This window comes from Ceratosolen solmsi, unplaced genomic scaffold (genome assembly GCF_000503995.2).
Source record: "Ceratosolen solmsi marchali unplaced genomic scaffold, CerSol_1.0 scaffold1, whole genome shotgun sequence".
In the NCBI taxonomy this organism is placed as follows: Eukaryota; Metazoa; Arthropoda; class Insecta; order Hymenoptera; family Agaonidae; genus Ceratosolen; species Ceratosolen solmsi.
The window spans coordinates 2,686,194-2,709,384 of NW_011948415.1; the positions used below are offsets into that span (position 1 = coordinate 2,686,194).

Here is a 23,191-nt window from a genome sequence, read left to right on the forward strand (position 1 = left end):
CTTGTAATAAATTCGGGTGATACGGATACTAAATGAATAGAGGTAGCTATTAAGCTATCAACACACGCGAATATAATATTTTTATATTATATTTTAATAAATAATTTAAGTCCGTACACGATAATTTATGAATTACTTTCATTTCCCATTGGATTTTTGAATGGTCATTAATTTTTCATAACACATTAAGTAGAAGTTTCGGTTAAAATATACTTATGCTCAAATCCATGCAAAAAAAAAAAAATAAAAAAAAAATCAAACAAACAAAACGTACATATACTTCAACACGCTTTATCACATAAAAAAGAGCAATTCGATATACCGACGAAAAACTCAGGGGTAAATTTGTCTGTATTTAATAAACGGCGAAGCCAATGAAGATCCTTTTTACGCAGTGTTCGTTGAAGGTAAAAACGCGTCTAATCAGATTTCACGGTCTTGTGAACAGCTGCAATTTTTTTGGTCGGCAGCTTATCATTCTTATAGTCATCGACGAATTGCTGGACAGAGTCAACTGTTATCTCGACACCATCTTCCATCACTGCGTAAATCCCTCGAGGTATGTCGATGACTGTTAGCAAAGGAACGGCATCGTCCAGTCCAACGAATTCACGCAGTATCTCCGTGGTTTGGCTCTGCAATTATTGTTCAGCGATCATTAGTAAGCGAGTTATCTCGTTGCACATGCGGTTGAGCATTGTCAGGTATATTTGGAACAATACTTATTGTAGATCTGTATGCAGAAAATAATGTTAATGGACATATTTTCGCAATTACGAGCGATTGCGTTTACAATAAAATCTGAAATTTTTGAATTTTTTTTTCATACACTAAACGTTTCTTCGTCAACCGATTTCACACAATGCGAGAGCTGTTTAAAAAACGAATTTTTTTTTCGAAAGTTTCAGTGCTTCTTATCTAAATTGAAGTGTTTGTAAACAAAAATAAAAAAAATAACGCAAGCAGCGGCTAAATATTTTATGATAATATGTACTTTTTCATAAACGACACTTTAAAGATGAAAAAACTTTATCAAACAGCTTTTCATAGTCTCTCTCGATGAATGGTTATTTTGTAAATGCTCGACATTCTCGCGTCAATTGGAAAATTCATAAATACATTTGTCGTATGTCGTTTTTTAAACGTCTTTAATGTTTTCAACATGTTTATAAAGATATAATTTTTCTAATTACTATACTACTAGCTTTTCGAAATTACATTATAATGTCATCGAGCTTTTATAACATTAACAATAAATATCTAACATTGAAGAATTTAAATTTGAAAATTCGTAATGAACATTCGAGCGGAAATTATATCCTCTCTCTCTCTCTCTCTCTCTCTCTCTCTCTCTCTCTCTCTCTCTCTCTCTCTCTCTGTCTCTCCCCCCGTATCATAATCACTCAACCTCGTTGCATAAAAATGACTTTAACTTAAATTGACATTTATTCAGATATCGATGTATTCATGGACAAATATGAGTCCTTACCAAATCCTCGCTACCAAAAACATATTTCCAACATTCAGAGCAACATAAGAGGAAAAAGGTAGCGATAACGACTCACGTCTAAGGCGATGTAAAACTGCAACGTATCGTCAGGATCGTCGTAGTTGGGATCGTAGGCTGGCCGGTCCCTCCGATATATCTCCACTGCCGGCAAGAGGACGCTCTCACCGAATTGTATATCGCTGTCTTCACCCTCTGAGTTTCAAAAAAGAGAAAAAGAGCTAGGATAAGAGAGGCCGAATGAATGACACTTAAACGCAACGCACGCCATTCGAATGGAAGTTCGTTGATTTTGCGGATTTAGGAGTCGCTTTTTTTTTTACTTTTTTTTTCTTCTTTTTATACTCACCGACAAAGAGAATAATGGCCGGGGCATCGTGTAATGAAGTCGCGTACTTTTCCGTGAGGATGTTCACAAGCCGACTCCCCCATGGGAAATTCTATTGAGGTCGCGGGTTAAACAAAAATCTTATTGTGAATTCTCTGGCTGAAGGAGGTGTGTGTATACGGGGGCTCTACCGGGGCTTTTATCTTCTACGTGTATTTTTTAAATGTTATTTATTAAACACTTGCTCGTACACGTGATTTTCATACGAAGAAAGTAATTATTTTTATTGTTTATGATATGTCTTATTCGTATATACATGTATAAGCTTTAGTCGCGGATTTTAAATTTATCCCATAATTTTAAATTGTTCGAAATTATCGTCCAACTACGGCTCATGGCTCGATGATATCCATTTAAATTCAAAAATACACAGTCACATACGATTTCATCAATAATTGTACGATACAATTTCATGAATTATTCATGTAATGCAATTGCTTTGAGCCGGTCGAGAATAGACTCATAAAGTATTTAGAATAACATATTTGAGATCTTGGCCGATAACTGCATGGCATTAAAAACAAATCCCCAGAATAAATTTCAGCCTCAACTAGTGGGATTTGGGCGAGAGAAAAGAAACGACAAGGGACAAATAATGCAAAGAGCAATTCATTTCATACAAAACCCTCTGGATCTTCGAGAACCTCGATGCGGCCATCGAACGTAATTATGTTGTCATCAGGATCGACAATGACCACTGTTGGAATGGCTTGGATGTCGAAAGCCTTAATCAATTTTTGCCTCCTCTCCTTCTCCACGAAGGGTATTGTGAACCAGGGCATCATGTTCGCGTAGTTCTTGTACGATTCGTCACTCCTGCGTAAAAATGGTGGCCTAATGTTATTAAATCTGACGCCAATGTCACATTTCACTATTATCCTACATTACTTTCAAATTGTTTTTACCATCTGACTAAGATTTAATATACGAGGATTATAAAATATTGTCTAAGGATATTATTATAAATTAGATTTTGACGAGTGGATTATAAATTAGAGTAAACTGTTTTAGAATGTATTGTAAAAATCTGATGTCTGAATAAGTAAATAAAAAGACAGAATTTTCATACATGAACATTGATGCAAATGTTAAATAGCAAACATCTGTATACGTGAGTTAAAATATATAAATTTATAAAACTACGTGGTTATTATTGCTGTTACGGATTGATTACAACAGTTTTAAGCGGAATTCAAAGTGGGAGAGGTATGAGCGCGCGAAGCATTGTTTGATAAACATTGATCAACGGACTCAATAAATGCTTCTAGCCAAAAAACTCGAACATACGACTATAATTCCGAGAAATATTAACAAATGAACCCCGAAAAAGTTATGCGCTATTGACGTCACGACAAGTAGCGGCATAGTAACGACAGCCACCGATGCGCTATCGGTGCATCGAGTTTGTCCGAGAATATTTAAGGAACGGGACGTGTCGCGATTGCTCCTTGCTAGTACCAATCAATCATGCACTCTTCACAGCGGGATCGCTATCCCCCAACCCTGCCATCGTCATTGGGAGGCCATGGCAAGCATCGAGCAACCTGAGGAACTAATAGCGATGCCATAACCATACTGGCACCCACGTCTCCGTAAGCAACGCACCACGCTCGTTCCTTACTACTTCTTCAAGTTAACAAGCACCCAGCTAGCACATCACACAGTTCCCGACTGCATGCAAGTAACGCCGGCTCACGTTCTTGCATATTACCTCACCACGCGATCGCCACTCTGCTAGCACATCAAACAGTTCCAGCCACCACGTGCAAGCAACGTCGACTCTCGTTCTTGCATATTACCTTACGCCCGCATGTAAGTAACGTCGAAGCTATTTCTTACTTTACCTGTACACCGCGATTTACGCTCGCATTGAGTACACGAACGTGCACCAACGCCACCACAACCTTGGAGCTCACATGCTCGCAGCGCAAGCTTTGACGTAACACGGACGTTCTCCCACCACTTCGTACACTACAGCTCACCCCGTCGCCGGCTACCAAGAGGGCACTAACTTGCTTCCCCTACCACCACGACTACTAGACCAAAGAAGAAGGGGAATCACGCTTCAGGCCATCAAGAATACACTACTCACACAGACTCGATCGTCACCGCTGCTACTACTGAATAAACACTAATAATAATATTCACTATATCTCATACACTCGTTATAATAATTAATAGATTATTAACTACTCATTACTTATAACATTAATAAAAGTAACGACTACAAACACAAAGGACTGTATTGAATAATCGCATTGCCCCTTCCACTTGCCAGCGAGCCTCCACCCACCATCATAAGGAGGTTTTTAGTCTGATACCAGACAATTAATTGCACTATTTACAAACAAATACGTTATTCTACCGTATAAATTGAATTCGAGTAAACTTATTTTATTTTGTCAAATTACAAATTCGCTATTTTATTGAAAATATGGATACTATAGAAAGACACATTATATACATATAAACAATATTTTTTTGACAAATAAAGTCCATTGATATCGATATGATATATAATTAAAGAATATGGAAAAAATTCGATCCACTACAGTCTAATAAAGATTGATATGTATTTTAATAACACTGTAATATGATATATTTATGTTATTCAGTTATTGATTAATTCGCTTAACGATCATCGTCTAATTAAAATAATAAATGCAATAAAAATTTCACCAAATATTTAAAATTTTATTCTAAGAAAACATATTTTTTTTCCCCAATATTTTAAATGTTGAATGTTTCACTTGTTGTAGTAAGCTCATTGTACATTCTTTGCAATTTCTTTGATCTTCCTTACACTATTTTACTTGAGTAAATATCTTTTGATGTCTAGTCTTTCCATAACAGAAGTTTCAGTGTTAGGATGCCATTAAATAATCATTTCTTTTGTGTTTCTTTAGAAGAATTTGATGTTTTGAGGTTTTTTGAGCATCATCAAATGTAAATAAGAGTATTTTATTATCTTGAATGCAACTGCTATAGGAAACGTTGAATGTAATTTGAAATATTTATTAACATTCACATATAATACTAATAATTTATTTTTTATTAACACAATTTATTAAGGTTACATGTGTTTTTATATATTATTATGTTAATTAAATTAAATCTTGGATAGCTTATTTTTGCCATTTGTAATATTTCATATGGAAAATTAATAAGTAATGTAATTTTACATAAACAAATTCCTTTTATGAATTTAATACGGACGAGATTAAAGAAGCTAATGTGTGAAAATAAATTTTCACATCCTCATCACTTTTCCACATTACTCTAACGAATAATCTTTCTGCTCACTTATTTTATCCACATATTTATTCGTATTATTAAAAAACTTCAAAATACAAATGATAAGCAATATTATATATTTTATTGCTTGTGAGTCCGTGATTACCCTTAAAAGCTTTCACAAAATGGAAATTCTTTGTTAAAGCATGGGCGCTTCCTTGTCTCTACATTTAAATGTCCAAATGCTAGACCGTAAGCTATCGATTTCACGTTGAAGCTCTCTACTTGAACAAAGGCCAGTTAATTAACGAATGTTCCTAAAAGTAAGTAGGTGGTATTTTTATGTCAGGAGAGTTCATTTATCTCGATTTAATTATCATTTTTATTTCACTTTTCAGCCCCCCCCCCCCGCTTCTCAACCCAATTTAATAACAAATATTTTGGTTTCGATTTATTTTTCTGAAGAAGCGTATATTTATTGCACACGTAAGAAATAAAACAAAGGATGCTTCATATTTCGTTTTTTCGTTTCTTTCCCTCTTTTTCAACGCGACAACAAATTACAAGAGCTCTTCAATCTTTCATTATCGCTGTCGACTCGTCTTTGTGCGCGCGTGTGTGGTTGTTTAACTGTTTCCGCTTTCGAATTGAAAGTATCGATCATCTATTTATCTCGGAGATGAATGGGACCCGGATGTTTTACGCTTGAAAAGCAATTTGTATTATTTACACTTTTTGCAAAGTCGAACATTATGTGCTATGAACAAATTTCGATCTTTTGTATTATGCCATTTTACTAAGGGGAGTTTCTCTCTTTATCTTTGTGTTTAACTTAATAAAAATTTCATTATCCAGAAAATTCGGTCTATTGAATTGCTTTTAAAATTCAAAATGGCTTGAAGTAATTTTTATATTATATTTTACAACAATTATGAATATCACCCAAATAATAATTTATATTCGTAACAAGCAGTAATTGTTTTGTAATACAATTAATTAAAATAATTAATTGCACGCATACGTATAAAATTAAGCATCTTAAACCTAATGACTTTTCTCTTAATTTATACATCACAGTGTAAGCATTTATTTATTTATTTTTTTTTTTTTCCATATTGTATCCTTTCAGAGACAAGACATTCTATTTATAAGAAGTTATTTGTAAGTATTTCTTTAGTATAAACACTTGTCTTTAAATTTGAATACGAAGAACATGGACGTTTCAAATTTTAACTTTTTTTATGCCAACTGTTTGGAATTCCAGCCACCAGTATGATCACATATCACGATGGGTGGACTGGACCGTACCACCGGTTTAATGGTGATGATGGGGGACAGGGGGGGGGGGGGGCGAGATGAGTGAGAGGTTAATGCATTAATTCAAAGTAAACACAATTGGTTTTAATGACCTTTATTTAAGCAGTTGTTACAGTGATGTTGGAGTTACTGATTGTATTGAGAATTGTTGAGTTCGTATTGATTAGGCAGCGGACCATGAACTTTGGAACGTCGTCTGGGAGTGCAAGTCTATGAGGGAAAATTGGGAGTACTGGGCACGTGCTTTAGCCCCTAAATTAAAGGAGTCTCTCCAGTTGGAGAATCATTAAACATTAGATACGGCGCCATGGCTTTTCGGAGAGCCATGTTGGGCTTGCGACTTCCTTGATGGCAAACAATTTTACGGCGCGTTGTTCGGCTCGCGAATACTTGACGTTCGATTCGGTGATAAAATTAGCGGCTCGTTGTTCGGCTTGTGAATGCCTAGTCGCTTGAGTCGGCGCTATAATTGTATTGAGCGTTATCCGGCTCGTGACTGCTTAGACGTTTGAATCGGCGATAGATTTTACTAAGCAAGATTCGGCTCGTGAAGGTAGTGGGGACTTATTACGGATTGTCGACGCCCTCTTTTGTGGTTTGATCAGAACCAACTCGTTGCGGCGTGACCGGTAATGTTATCGCTGTTTCACAGTGATAATAGTTTAGCGGGGAGCATCCATTAGTATCGGTGCCCTCTTTAGCGGTTTGATAAGAATCAAGTTGCAATGGCACGAATGCGTTATTCTTTGTATAATGGCGTATGAAATATTTTTATTTTGACATTGATATCCCACCTAAAAACTTAAGCATTAATAATTATATTTCCTTAAGCTTTGTAAGAGTTTTATTACTTTTTAAAGGAGCTATAGCATAAATACAATTCCACCGGTTACCTCTTTATCACATTACTGATTCGACTAATCGAGTGACTCCTCCGCTCTAGTGTCCAGACGGATAAGACTTAGCCAGTAAGTACATAAAGCCGAATAGGTTGGCGTGCCTTCCTCCGATAAGAATTCTGAGAATAAGTGGAAACGTACTACTGCCCGCCTGAGCAGTTCGGTCGTGCTGTTCGAAAGATCCAGAATTCGGAGATATTGCTTTGCTTTTCCTTCGACCTAGACCTACGGCCCCGTGAACCAAGAGGCCCTGAAACTCTCCCCTAATCTCGTAATGCTTATAGGCAATTAAGGGGTGCGCGTTTTTTCCCCCTCCATCTGGATAATTTAGTACCTTACATTGAGCATAGCCTTATAAGGGGGCAGACTAAATCAAGCATTATCCACGCATTTATTAAGCAGCTGGGTGTGGGTGCGTAATCCCCTTCGTCCTATAAACGTATTCCCCGCTCGAAAATATACTTGTAACATTTGACTGCGATCGACAACCACTGCTTCTGAAAACTTCCACAATGCGAGCTCTTGTCTTTGAAATTGACAAAATAAAGGAGATAAGAGTACTCGCTTTATCCCCTGCCAATTTTTCGAGCCAAATACAATAGTACTTCCCCCCTCCCCTTAAATCCTTCCACAAAGAGATGCTCGATAAACTCATAACTAATTTGGATTAATCAATCTTTAAGGTCATGGGCCAAGACGCTACTTTTTCAAATTGCGTCAGTGCAAATGAATATATATATATTTTTTTATATTTATATATTGCCCCCCCCCCATTATCTTATTGATTTTAGTCTTATTAAAGTTATAAACTTACCTATCTATGCTAACGAAAATTATTTCAAAATTCTGACCCCTTTCGCGAATTCGTTGATACGTTTCGATCAATTGCGGCGTGAAACTCCTGCAAGGTGGACACTGTGGAATTAAATTGACATTAAACAAAATTTTTCACTATCCTCCAGTTCATCTTAGGGTTATTGATTATCTATTATTATAATGAAAATGCTGAATAATATTTTATATGTAGGAAACAAAATTTCGCGTCAATCTTATTAGAGACAAATCAAAATATGAAAAACGCAAGTTTTGAATGTTAGTGATAAATTTAAAGATTATGTGACAAGTCGACACATCAAACTCAAAAAATTTGCAATAAAAATGATGTATATCATTTCTTCTCTCTCTCTCTCTCTCTCTCTCTCTCTCTCTCTCTCTCTCTCTCTCTCTCTCTCTATCTATCTATCTATCTATCTATCTATCTATCTATCTATCTCCTTCTCCCTCTGTACAAGAATAGTAAAGTATAAACTCAAAATGTGCTTGTAAATAATATAAAACATGAAATGCACATAGATGCTCACCCAGTACGCACTAAAGTAGATCCCCTTGTAGCAATATCTCAACTCCTTGTATAGCTTCGACTTGTTGCTATCGCTGCGCCTGCATGATAACAGGGGACCGTCCTCTAGGGTAAGCTGGGGATGGGGTGGCTTCCAGGGGAAGTTGAGACCGTTCGGGTCGGCGAGTGTCCGCTCGACGCCTTCCCTCGTCAGTACCATGCCGCCGGCGCCTTCGAGAAGAATCAGCATCGGTACACCAGCCTTTACTCGATACCTGCGCGTCAGTTTCATCTGTGGATGAGACCGACACACCAAAAGGTATTAGTTTACTTGTCATCTGGAGCAACTCCCCTCTTTGCGAAGAGAGATAATCATTATGGGTGTGTGCATCAAGATACGAGTGGCTTAAAGTAGTTTTGGAGCAAGATTTGTTTTTTCTTTGTCGAAAACGTTGGTATGCAGAGCGATGTTTTGCATTTATTAAATTTTAAAGTATTCGAATGTTTTAACACGATAGAGAAGCTTATGGGAAAAGTTGCACCAGCTCGTCACAAAGTCAAGACTAAGTTTTACCTTTTAGAATATGTACTATAACAATCAAAGAGGATAATTAGAACGTCACAGATTACGATTTATATATATATATATATGAGAATTCAGATTATTTATAATAAATTATGTTGGTTATAATTATTACAAAAACAAAAACAATAATAATAATAATAACTAATAGATAAATACTTAATTACAATATGCATTTCGAATACATAGATTTATGCATAAAATGTATAACCATTGAAGTAAAGTGGAGAATGTTGAAAATAGACTTTTCAACTCGCGTAACATCTATTAAGATTGATGCTCTATTTCATGACATTTAGGTAGCAGAGTATAACTAAGGGTTTCGTCTTTGTTAGCAGTTTAGACGCCACCTCCTTGCTTTTATGATTGTGTACTTGATTTCAATGGAAAAGAGATAAATTATGCATGAGAACATGATTATGGAGATTTCGATTTGTCTTTCAAGGCGGTGACAGGTCAAAAAGCGAATTTATTTTAACCTTTTTGTCGTTTCCCTTTTAGAGATATTCATGTGGTTTCATTATTTTGGCTGTATGAACTAGAGTTGGTTAAGCCTACCTTTTGCTGAGCAATGCCAAGTTCAAAGGAGTAATTTACCGCTGTAAAAGAAATGAAATTTTTTTTAACTACAACTTCTTTAGACTGACACTACAAAACTATATGTGATAATATGCCGAGTGAACGGCTTATCTTTGAGAATATTTACTTTAAAATGTTACATTACTGAAATAATTTATATTGTGAATTAATTATTTCAACTCAAAAGTTCAATCGATGCCAAAATACATAATAATTATATTATTTACCAAATTTTATTGTTAAGTTTTTTTTCTGTTCTGTTTTCACAATAATCATATAAAATTTATAAGTTGATGTAGAAGTACATTCTTCTAACGTAGAATCAATGTAAGACAAACAGGAAATAGTTAAATGTTAATAGTTTGAACAATTCGAATTTCACATTAAGCTCTTCTGCTCTCACCACTTGAATAAAATAATATTTTAATCCAGACTATATATTGGCAATATAAAATATATTCATTCTCAAATATTAATTTTCCTATTTGATATAATTACATTTGCTCTCTAATCCGATTTATTTATTTGTTCGTGTGAGTTAATAAAGTAAATCCAATAAATCCAGTCAGAAGTTAATAAACTTCAAATATTCGTTTATCGTACATTACGAGCTCAAACATTCTTCAATAAAATTTCCGGGACAAACGACTTCTCCATTCCTTTATCTCAAAACTGTCGATACACAGACTTTCTCTTACAATATCCATATCTATTACCAATTCGATCGATTGCCTTAATTCCCCTTCTGTTACCTATCGAGTCTCGCTTCGACATTATATACCCCAGCGAACTTCAGACTCAAATTATGAAAAAGATCAGTGTCAGCTGCTATCAAGAGCGTGCAATTTATGCAAAATCCAACCTGAAGGGTCTAGTGATATGACGAGGAGCGAACGAAGTCTTCATATTGGGTAAAAACTCAATGTACGCTACTCGTATATTATACTGTGCGATGGTATCTTTTTTTTTTTTTTTTTGTTTATTTTTTGAGACGTGATTTATGACGCAATCGACTAGAATTCTGCTTTTTTTTCTTCATTCGCGTAATGCGGTATGCGGGCGATGAGCCAGGATTAATCGACAAAATACTTCTATGTCGTATCGTTTGAATTATTTTATTTACACAAAGCTATTTATATTGTAGGAAAATACTTTTTCAACCGAATTCCTACATAATCATCTGGAGTAAAATAAAAATAAATATCTTTGTTTATCAGATCTCCAAATTGTAGAATAATGTAAAAAATAAAAATAAAAGTAAGTTACTATAGTATATTTGTTTATTTACTTTTCTATATACATTTAATTCTATAAACTTTTCATACATTGCCTGCCCATAACAAAATTTATTAAATTTTACTGCAACAGCAGCAGCTTCCGAATGAACGATAAAACCTTTTATAATGCAATTATTCACTAGTACATAGACTTTGCATTGACGTACAATGAAGTACATTAGAAGTTTCTTAAAATTATAGCCATTTATTTTAAACTAATAGCGGAAATCATATAATAAAGAAACATTTTTATTTTCAATAATGCAAATAAGATCATCATTTTACGCACTAGCAACCGCGAGTCGAATGAAATAAATTTCCATTTCCTGAGAAAGCTAAGCACGTATAATCATAATGTCAGAATATACATTACATTGTGCGAAAGGATCGTAACATAAGCCCTAACTGCGAAAGAAAAAGAGATCAGCCAGGGGACTAATTATTAAAGAAAATGCTTGATTCTAGTTCTTTTTCGCCCTACCTCTCACTCTCTCTTCTACTACCTCTTCCCTGGCCTTCTCACTCTCGCTCTCGCTCACTCATTTGAGTGAGGGGTTCCTGAGTCTGGGAACGCACACATTGATGTCGGACACACCGGTATTTCAGTTCGTCCACCCCGTATCAGAGATTCACTTCCTCCAGCGCATTCACACTCTCGAGAGTCGAGTCTCTCCATGAGTAGCGTGGCCAAGGAGCGACGTCGCACGCGAAAGGGAGAGCTTCGCAGCATTTCTTTTTTTCTCTTTCTTTTGTGAAAGTGTTATTCAGCATTGCGCAACGGGGCGGGCGCACATTGGGAGAAAAGCTGCGCGAAAGAGAGCGGAAAGGAGGAAAGGTAGATAACAGGAGTCGGAGATGCGAGAGGCGTTCTTTTTTTTCTTCTTCGACAAAGAGAAGGAAGGAGGCGCGCAAGAGGGTGCGTCTGGAAAATGAAAATGATACGAGAGAGGCGTGAAAGAGATTTCCGAGCCGGATAAGTGCGCCGTTTGTTTTTAATGCGAGTCTATGATGGCGCTGATGCCGCTCGGGGCTTGAGCGCCTGTACGTCTTCGTGTGTCAATTTATTTTCCTTTGTTTGTCTTGGAAGCCGCTTCCGTGTCGATTGTTATAAAAACAAAACTTGTATCCGTAAAATCGTAAACGTGGATTTGAAGTGTCATACGGGGAAAGTCTTCTCCCCGAAATCATTCCTTGACCAGTACCAACTTGACCAAAATCTTTTTACAATGGACGTTGATACTGATATATTTCATCATTATATTAAAAAATTTTGTGCCATATATTTTTATTTTAGGCAAAATAAAAATTTTCAATCCCGTGTAATTAAAATAATTAATTTCGATTTATCTCTTTTTCATTCGTTCCAAGGCACTCATGCATAAAATATAATTTAAATTGAAAACTTATTTGCATTTCTCAACCTAATGACTTAGGCAAAAGTACGATATTCGACAAATTATTATCAATGTGCATTTCAACAATATTAAACTTCAGACACATGACATTAAAAAAGGCAATGACACATTTCAATTCGTTTCATTTCAATTATATTTCTGTAATTTCTGTTAATATTGTCGTTATTCTTATTATTTTTAATTATATATTCAGAATACCATTAAAGTTGCCTAATAACGAGTAAATGAGGTAAAAGTATGAGTATAATTACTAAGTAACGTGAAATTTTATTACATGTAATTTGAACGTTTCACTTTTATCGAAGCAAAAAAGTAATTAAAATACACATGCTCGTGTATATATATATATATATATATATATATGTGTGTGCGTGCGTGCGTGCGTGCGTGCGTGTGTGTGTGTGTGTGTGTGTGTGTGTACCATATTATTATTATTATATACTTTAGACTTTTTTTCACCGTATTACCTACTTACTTTTAAGGTAACAAAAAATTTAATTGTGTACTAACGACTACAAATTAAATTGCATAATTAAATGAAGTAAAATAGGAAATGGCTCTTTCATTCTAATTTGAACATTACATATTATATAAAAATATACGCTAAAATTGATATTTACTTAAATTTTCAAATGAGATGCTATTAATTAAGTCTCAATTTCTTGATCCTACCAGAGCAAAAATATTAAAAGTTACGATTTATCTCAATATATAAACATTAAAGTAATTCCAATAAATTTGAAATATTTCTATTCAAAAAGTATTCTCCAATAAAATTTATAAGATTCCTGAAGTATTCAAAACTTTTTTAATATCGTTATATATCAGAAAAACTTTTTTCACTCTCAAACACATTCTAGCATTATTCTGTCTAAATTTTTCTGTAATATTAAAACTTTATATAGAATTTAAAAATACTAGAATATTTATTTAAAATTTTAATAATTATATTATAACTATTTTAATTATAGTCAAACATCTTCAGAGCGACAACTTATTTATTTTTTTATGATTTTTATATGTAATAATATTAGTTGGAAAATTCGGAATTATTAATAATAATATTATTAATATGAAGGTATAATACATAATATTTATATTATGTTCCGACAATAATGATTAGTTTATTTATTCTTTAAATTTATGTGCAATATCTATACAATACGGACATATATTGTGCTTATATTTGGGATGAAAATAAAATTATTATGCGATTTAAGTCATTTTTTTATTGAGGCGCAAGTGTTTAAAGTGCATCATAGGTGATTAAGATGACCATAAATATATCGTTTCTTATTTAAACTATTAACTACTTGAAAGTACTACTTTAAATAGTAAATTTATAACTATATCGAGAAGTGTAAGTAAATTTATTTGTTTACGTTTAATAATATTAAACATATAAATTTATCAATAGCTGCACTTAAAACTAATTCTTATATATATATATATATATATATATATATACATTAACATAAATAATTCAGCTATATAAATAATGTTTTTGATACTATGGATATTATTAAATGTTAAATGAGATATATTTTGTAAACAGCCTTTAAATAGACTAAGCCTACATGTAAATGAATAGATAATAGATAAATAAGTCTTCTAATGTATTTTTAAACAAGAGTCAGAATAAATGAGGGTGGGATAATTAATGAGAAGTATTTAAGACAGTAGCTGGAAAAGAATAATCTTTCCATCTACTTGTATAATAGCTAACCAGAATTGTACTAGAATAGTAGAAGTCAAAAAAAAAAAAAAAAAAAAACCAAGTGATAGGGTGCGAAAAGCAAATTCTTCGATATAGAACTTCCAGTTAAAACGAAATGGCTACTGGGCGTATTTTATTATTTTGAGAGGAAAGATTCGATTTCCGAACGATTTCATCCCTCTCTCTTTGTCTGTCTGCCTCGTTCCATCTCTCTTTCACTCACTCGCTGTTTCTCTTATATTCCCTTTTCACTCATAGTCACCATCTTCGTAAATTAAATTTGTTACTGCTGATGCAGTAGCAACGTTTTGCTCTTCCATCGGTGAAATGTTCTGAATCGTTCACGTAGACGACAGCCTTGAATAGTTCATGTAATACTTAGATTTATCGTATCAATTACGGTTCTATGCGAAAATAAAAAAATTATCTTTTATATTATAATATTCGTATAAAGAATATTTTAATAATTAATGTTGATTCTAAACATAGAGAATTTTTATGATCTATGATTTATATATGGTTTGTAAGAATATCGAAATACCTAAATCATAAGATGTAAATTACAAAATATAATGTTTTTAATGCAGATATTTGTTAAATTATGAAAAATATAAAAAAAATGTATATATATATATATATATATATTAAACGTCTATGCAAGAATATTTTGAATATTCGACAATTCTTTACTGATTTTTTATCATATATTATTAAAAATATTTCATTACATAAGAGAGTAATTAATTTTTGTAAAAGAATTATTGACATATAACTATTGATATATCTAAATTAATATAAATATGTATTAAGCTTATTTAACATAACATGTATTAAAATTTCATTCTTTCATGCTTTAACATTCATAATCCATTTTAAGGTGATGAAATTAATTAACTTTTTTTTTTATAAATTAATGTATTAAAAAATATACAAATAATTAATTTTTATATATTAATAACATAATCAAGCGTGAATTATCAAAGTTTTTTAAAATATCATTGTTCATAAATGAAACTTCATTATTTTCTTACGGGTTTAAGAATTCGCTTTTTACGTCCTTAGAATGAAAGCCACTGTACGCCGAAAGATGAAAATAAGCTTGAAGATCCGAGAAGGTCCATAATGATTATGCACGATCACGATTTCATTCAAAACTTGTAATATTCAAAAAGCCATAAGCCAACAAGCTAGAAAAACGAAATTCCACCTTTCATTTTCTCGTGCAAGTTCTTCAAAAGAAAACTAATTAAAAACACAGTGTTTCAATAAAACAGAAAAACCACTAAACGATTTTAAACGAATTCCATGTACCGCGGCGGCAGATTGTGCATCTAACGGAAACTAACACAATTTTTGCCGCGTGCCGATAACGGCAAATAAACGAGGCTGTGTACCCCGATGGCGCCAAAAGAAAGAGATAGGACGTGTGTGTGTGGGCGCGCGCGTGTATGTGTGTGTGTGTGTGTGAGAGAGAGAGAGAGAGAGAGAGAGAGAGAGACAAAAGACAGTTAAAAAACGTTTATACACACTGCAACGGATATTAAAGCCTACGGCGGAGATGTTTCGTGTGTACGGCGAAAAAATAGCCTGCGCAAAAAAAAGAAAAATATTGATAAAATGAGCCGTGCGTGGCACAGGCACAACGCCGCGAACCAGACATACGAGGCTCCCGCAATGCAATCGCTCCCTCCTTTTTTCCATCCTCGTCTGAATGTTTCTCTCGGGCGCTCGAGCACAAATTTTCCGTCCTTCAACCCTGCGGGATCAAGCTCTGTGTGTGCGTATGCGTGCGTGCGCGGCAACACCCCGTAGCCATGCACTCGACCCTGAAGGATCTGTGCACGCGTGCAGGGGCGAAACCGAAGGCCGCGTCTCCAGGAAACTTGCGAGCGTAAATCAAAGCGGACATTGCCCATTAGTTGAAATGTAGAAAGATTTTTTTTGTTTTTTTTTCTTTTTCCGACGATGTTGTATAATATGTAGGGAATATGTAGATGTAGAACAATACTGGTTGATTTCCTGCAGCGTGTTTAGAATTTAAATTAGCCGTCCCGTTAAATGTTCATAGAGCCGATGCACTTAGTGACGTTTGACAAAATCGAGTTTTTGATTTAAGTAAAATTTTCATCAAAAAACCATCTGTATTTACATGTAATCCGATTAGCTTGAGGTAGTCCTGATGAACAATTTTTTACATTATAGGCAAGTGTAGATGCTTGGTGATTTCTTGTATGATTTGTATTTCCTACCGGTAAACATATAATTTACATGAGCGTATTGTTATAGTAAATAATAATCATTAATCATGGACTTTGAATCTTAATAAATGTCTAGTCTTTAATAGCGGGAAACCGCTCAAATATTCTTTCTTAATTCTTTCCATTTCCGCTCACTCGCGTATATAATTTATTTTCATGGGACAAACTACAAAAAAGAACGATTATTTACGGACTATAGTGGAGATTAAACACTTATAAATAGCCAATGTTATGTGAGATGTTTCATGCATACATATATTTATAATGCGTAATCGACCAGTGCATGTTCTAAGCAAATATGGCCGATTGTATTAGCATGCCTAATTCCATCTACCCCCCAACTTTCTCTTCTTGTCATTTTATTTTGCTTTTTTCTTTGTTTGCTTAGATTACACTATGTGCATAATATTCATGTAAAATTTCATATTAATATCATTTAGGGCATTGATATTTTAAAGTTTTTCATTGTTCAACATATAATGTGATTTAACGATAATTAAAAGGAAAGTATTTGTTTGTGTTGTCTCAGTTTTACTTTATACGAGCAATTCATTAAACATTTTAATATATACAACATAAATTTAATATATACATGTTGTACAAAAACAATTGATTCTTTTTTTTTAATCATAATATTTTATGTTACGAAGTAGTTTAACCAAAATGATGAAACTGTTGTATGTATGTTGAACTGTTACAGTACGGTAAGAAAAACCGTATTATAGGTGTGAAATATAATGAACAATCATATTTTATTATTTCAATGAAACTGACGATAAACAGAACTTTATATATATATATATATATATTATAAATATATCTTTAATGTTAGAAAATACTACTATTATCATAGCATTTGCAATTATGATAAATATACATTTACAGTATAAAATTATATTTGGAAATACTGAATGTTTAATTAAAAAAATATTAATGATATTTTAATCAACAATACTGTACTTTGTATAATCATATGAATGATAAGCTATAGCATGTTTTGTTATAGTAAATTGAAATCTTTTGTAATAAATTTTGTAATAATTCATATATTTATTAAAATAATGTTATACTAGAAGAATAGATTACTGTGTAATTCTTAATGTTATTCATTAATTTTATTATAGAAGCAGATATAGAGGAGAAAAAATAACTTGTGACACAGGCAATTACCATACATTTAGTATTGGTTATTTCAATTATCTGATTCTACTTTTAGCATATTTGCCTTTGTATGTACTAAATTATTTATTCTTTATGATGCAAAGAAAAGTATTGTATAATGATTAAATTGAGAATTTATTCATATTTTTTATTTTATTAATATTATTAATTATTAAATTAATAATATTGCTATATTATTAATGAGATATTATTAATTAATTGAATTGCTTAAACCTTGTGACCTTTACCTTTTTCATTTTCAAATAAAAGCTATATCCGGTAGAGCAATAGAATCACCGTGGACATAAATAAAAAAGTCAAATATATCATATTTGGATTATAATCTTATGATGTACGACAGTAGTAAAGGCAGAAAATGGAAATGTTCTACGAAGATTTATTTCATTTGTCTTTTATAATTTCAAGATTCATTGGGCTTAAAAGCTACTTGGCATCTTATAAAGTAGTTAAAAATTTCAATGTTAATTATTAACAACGATTGTTCGTAAGATGAGGACGATAATGATAAAAGGAAAAAGTTCAGCCGGTGTTCTTATACGGTAACTCTTTATGAAATGGATAAGAGAAGAAATTTTCGATGGCTTGAAAAGTGGATAAACATAAGTACTTAAAACGTTCATTTTTAAAAAAGATCGTATCACTCGTTCCATCATCCATATTTCGTATGTCCTCTCTTACTTTAATTCCCCTTTTGTCAACAATTTGCAGCAGAGTCAAGCGAGCGAAAAAAACTTCCCGGTAAAGGTGAGCGAAGAAAGAAAGAACCTTTCGTAAAGTCGAGCGGAGGAAGCGGAATGATTTTCATTGAAACAAAAGAGTGAGCTAGACCGTTTCTTCTCAAGTTCGTGCGTCGCGAATTGCGTATGCTCAAGGAGTACAAATAAAAGTGCTAAGCGCGGAAAATATGGGTCGTCGGGAGCGCCGAGTGTCGAGTTTGCTTTTGCTTCAACCTCTGGGCCTCTTTTTAACTACCATTCCCGCCTCGCAATTGCCGGCACAAGTCGTTTCAAATACTCGGTTTCGCGCAAAATAACGCGTCCCTCGCCGCGAGTCCATTAACACTGAAATCGTCAGCATGAAAAGCGAAGTAGGCCTAATCCAGCTGGCGAAAGACGAAAATAGAGGGGGTGAAAGACCTTGGTAAATATTAAGCCGAACGGCGCTTTTTTTTTTTATGTGTAGTTCCTCTGGAGTGCGCGACTCCGTATCTTATAAATCATCCCTCCGCGGCTTCGCCTCTTTTCCATCATCCTCAGTGAATTCTTCGCTCTTCTTTTCTTTATTATCTTAATAAGAGGAATGACTAGTTATAGAATTTACGTTTCTGGTAACCAATTAGAGTAGAATTTTATTAACATTCGCGTTACCGGATGAAATGAGGATATTTCGCTGAATCGAATGAAGAAAGGACCTTGAACAATTACAGAGAATTGACTTTAAATTTCTCATCGAAAACTTTAGTATTTCTATGATGATGAGCTGATTTTACAACAATTTTTATAAACAATTTAGAGCGATGATTTTTGTCAATAATACGAATGTGCAGTGCACGCTTGTCAATTTCCATCGTAAAACATTAATAACATCCGCGGCCGCTTACTTCCCAAGATTACTTCTCCGTCGATTCACATCTCCTAGTGCATAAGTTACGTGGACCAAATTTTCCAATTTTCTGGCGTAAATCTAATTTAGCTTAGTAGATAAGTCCCTGGTTACTCATATACGAAGCTTTATTGAAAATTTCTTCTTATGTGCTTAGCGAATTTAGATCAAAATTTAATGAACGTCAAACAAACATCCTGCAGCCACAGTCCCGACGAAAACGTAGAAATAATATTTACGTTCTTATCGTCCCGAATCACTTATCCACAATCCGACCGGAAGATCTTGGTAGGAAAAAACGGTGTGCGACGTGAACCCATGAGTCCGTGAGGAAACAGAAATGATGTAAATCCGGGTGACGTCGCCGGGGCACACGAGGGTCGTCTAGTAGCGGCGATCTAGACGCGCGCACCACCTCGGCTTCGTTTTATCATGCAAATTTCGTGCCGGCAAATCGAATTCCGTCATCGGGCTCGACCGCCCTTCTAGGAAATTCCCCGCAGTACTTGGGCGCCGATCTTAATTTTCTTCTTATCTGACGTGGTTGAAAACGCGCTAGGGAGTACGGTGGAAAGAGAGTGACGAACAATACATACGTGCGTCCATCTACATTTGTACGTGTATGTCAGAGAGAGAGAGAGAGAGAGGGAAGGACAGGGTGTGAGACTGAGGGAAAGATGGAGAGGGGGAGCGATTGTGTGTGTGTGTGTATGTGCGCGCGCGCGCGCATGAGCGAGTAAGGAGGGGAGGGGGGGAGAGCCAAAGTACGATGGATGACGGCCTGGATGGGGTGGAAAAGGAGAAAGGCCAGAACCCTTGCGTCTGCGTACATACGCGCCCACACTCATGCACGTTACTACGCACGTAAGCACGAACGCACACAGCCTGAGAGAGAGAGAGAGAGAGAGAGCCATAAATTCGACGGAGGTCGTTTGCGCGAGGGCAGAAATTATATGGAGCACGTGGCGTAGACACGACGCACATAATTGCGTCGATGCGCGTATGTGGCTAACGCGCCGAGGGGAACACTTTTATTGTCCCTTAGATGTAACGTAGGGATCGTACTCTGATCCGCTGTGCGTCGTAATGTCTGAATACGAACTCACCGTCAGGGTCTGACGCACGAAAGACGCACTCAGGCTGCTTCTCTCCTTCCGACATTCGGCTTTACGTTTTTTTCTTGGTGCCCGTTGCTAGTCAACCTCCGGGGTCAAATTCCGGGTCCCTCGTTTGTAAAGGACAAACTCGCGCGTCCGATTAGTCAGTCAGTCCCCCGGTAACAGGAAGCTCGTGCGCAATAAGCGTCACGAGCAATACTACGTGAGATGCATTCGTGGCAAAAGCCCGGCGAAATCTAAGAGAAAAGGAAAATTCAAGGAGATGGAGGTTGAGGGGGATGAGGAGGAAGCTCTCAGTTGCCAATCGTTGGGCAACTGTGAACGCCTACGTTCTATTTGCCCAACTGTTTGACGATCTCGCCTATGATTTATCCCGATCAACCGATTCTTCAGCCCGATAAGGATTCTCTCAATATCGCTGAGGTGACAATAGCGACGACGCTACGCTCAGGTAGAGGATGCGTGGTTAGTCAGCGTCGGTGGGATTGGATTAATGTGGGGAATGCATTAACTATTCCGGTTTATGTAACCGACGACAAAGAACGTGGGCCAATATTGTATTTACTCTACCTTTATTAACGCTTACGCCCAAATTCGCTTCAGGGTCGGTTACGACTGCTCGATTAGGACTTCCCCAATCGTATATACCTCGCTATTATTACCTCTTTAAAAGGACATTTTAAAGGCAAAGTTTCATATTAACAAAAGATGCGTGGAGCCCATGCCCGTACTTTACCTTTCGCTATCTAGCTTTGCCCCCCCCCTCCCTCCTGCCGCTCCCCCTTTTCCGCGCCAATGTCGACCCGTTGCCCCTTCCACTTACGAAATAGCATTCGACATGCCAATTGCGACTGGAAAACTTTATCTGTCGGCTAGAATTAAAATTGAACTAATAAGAAAATCTCGTCCTTCGAGCTTTTCGCTACGTCTCAAGGCTTTAATTATCACACATGCACATTACGCCACCGCAATAAAGCTCTCGATCAACGTAAGGCCGTTGTCGGTTCACTGCTTTCCGCTCGTTTGCCACCCTGGAATAATCCTCCAATCACCACGTAGACAAGACTCCTCGACGGAGGAGAGGGCGCAATTCTGGAATAATACGGGCGGGCGCTGGAATGGCAACTGACTGGAAACACCGACGCGCAGTGAAATCCGAAGCGCGATATCCGACTATCAAGCGAATAATAATAAATGGAGGGAGCGAGCCGATTCGACCCGAAATCGCTCCGTCGGCACATTTAAATTCCCAAGAAGAGTCGGGGAATGACCGAGTGGGTGGGAGGGTGCAGCGCCGGGCCGAATAGCGGTCGCAACCAAGGCCCGAGAGACCTCCTCGTGGTAAAAGCCCCCGGTCGGCCTGACAAAGCGCAACTCACCTTCCGCTCGTAGTCGTCGCTCGGCACAGCGAGCCATGGGAGCTCGGCCATGTGGCTCCGAAAGATCTCGTCAAGGTCGAGGGCGTCCTGGACTCTTTTACACAGCAGGACGTGCACGACCTCGAAGGGACGCGCGCAACCCTGCGCCACCTCACCGTTAATGTTTGCATAGAGATCGAGCAGGTGCCTGGTGAAGTCGTCGCAGCTCGACGGGCCCTCGGGTTCCACGAAGCTGAAGTACAGACCGAGGACGTTACACTCGCGGGTGGCCTCCAGGCTGCCTAGCCTCCCGCCCCCGTCCTCGGTACAGCCGCAGCGCACGAGTTCTTTGCCGAGAAGCCGCTGCCAGGGCCTTTGCTTGCCACCAACACGACGACGATGACCACCTCCGCCTCCATCATCATCATCATCGTCGCTTACGACGGCGACGGCGGCGGCGGCGGTAGCGGTAGCGGTTTCAGTGGTCATCGTCGTCGGTGTCGTCGTCGGTGTCGTCGTCGTTGTGGTCGTCGTCGTCGTCATCGTCGTCATCGTAGTTTCTACGACGGAGCACATCGTTATCACGACGAGGCTTCGCACGAGACTGACGCCGTGGAGGCGGCAGCAGAATCCGAAGCCGAAGCCGCCGCCGCCGCCGGTCGCCGAGTCGGTATTCGTCGGGTGGGAGAGGTCGCTGGTGTCACGGGCCCGAGGGGAAGATGGACGCCGCGCATTTCCGGGGCCATGCCTGCGAAAATACGATCGATCCGTAGAGGCAGAAAAGTCGCTGACATTGGCGAAGCAAATTTTCGGGAGGAGGACCGAGTTGGCCGACCGATAGGATGGAGTCGCGATCAAAGAATCTGCACTCGATTTCAGGACTGACGACGTTGGTTGTTGATGAGAATATTTTTTTTTTTTTTTTTTTTTTTTTTTTTTTTTTTTAATGTCGTGTAGTCAGTCGATGATGTTGGAGATAGGGGCGCGATATACTGTATTCTTAATGTAAAATTGTAAGGTGGTACGCTAATCGAGAAAAGTGCTACTTGTGTCTCACGGGAACGCTCCACGTTGTTCTTATTGTTCAAAAATTAATTCGAGTCCTCGTATTATGGCACCTAGTCTTGTTGGCAAAATCGTCTCCTCGGCTATGTAATTAATAATTTTTTTTTTCTTTTAGTAATGAAGTCTGTTTAGTAATGATGTCGAAGTTTCAGTGATTTAGAACGCTGAGTAGTGACGATTATTTTATGTTTTTTTTTTTTAAATCCATAAAGCGCGCTCTTTGGAGATTCACGAAGCTGTAGCTGCACATGTCTCCTGTATAAGTGATAGGATTTTGGCGAAATCGTTTGACTTTCAGTAGAAATTTAAATTATCTTCTCTTTTAAATTCCTCGCCGCTTAACGACAAATGCA

General features: G+C 36.4%; 1 protein-coding gene across 1 annotated transcript; it reads right to left on the minus strand.

The window, feature by feature from the left end:
* Positions 1–251: 251 nt before the first annotated feature.
* LOC105369065 (nucleoredoxin) lies at positions 252–22,204 on the minus strand. Its single transcript, XM_011508306.1, has 8 exons — positions 22,116–22,204; positions 21,795–22,026; positions 8,707–8,976; positions 8,160–8,260; positions 2,516–2,711; positions 1,857–1,947; positions 1,566–1,702; positions 252–635 (listed from the first exon to the last, which is right to left on the minus strand). The coding sequence occupies exons 1-8, from the start codon at positions 22,202–22,204 to the stop codon at positions 420–422; spliced, it is 1,332 nt and encodes a 443-aa protein (XP_011506608.1). The 3' UTR covers positions 252–419.
* Between the last annotated feature and the right edge of the window lie 987 nt (positions 22,205–23,191).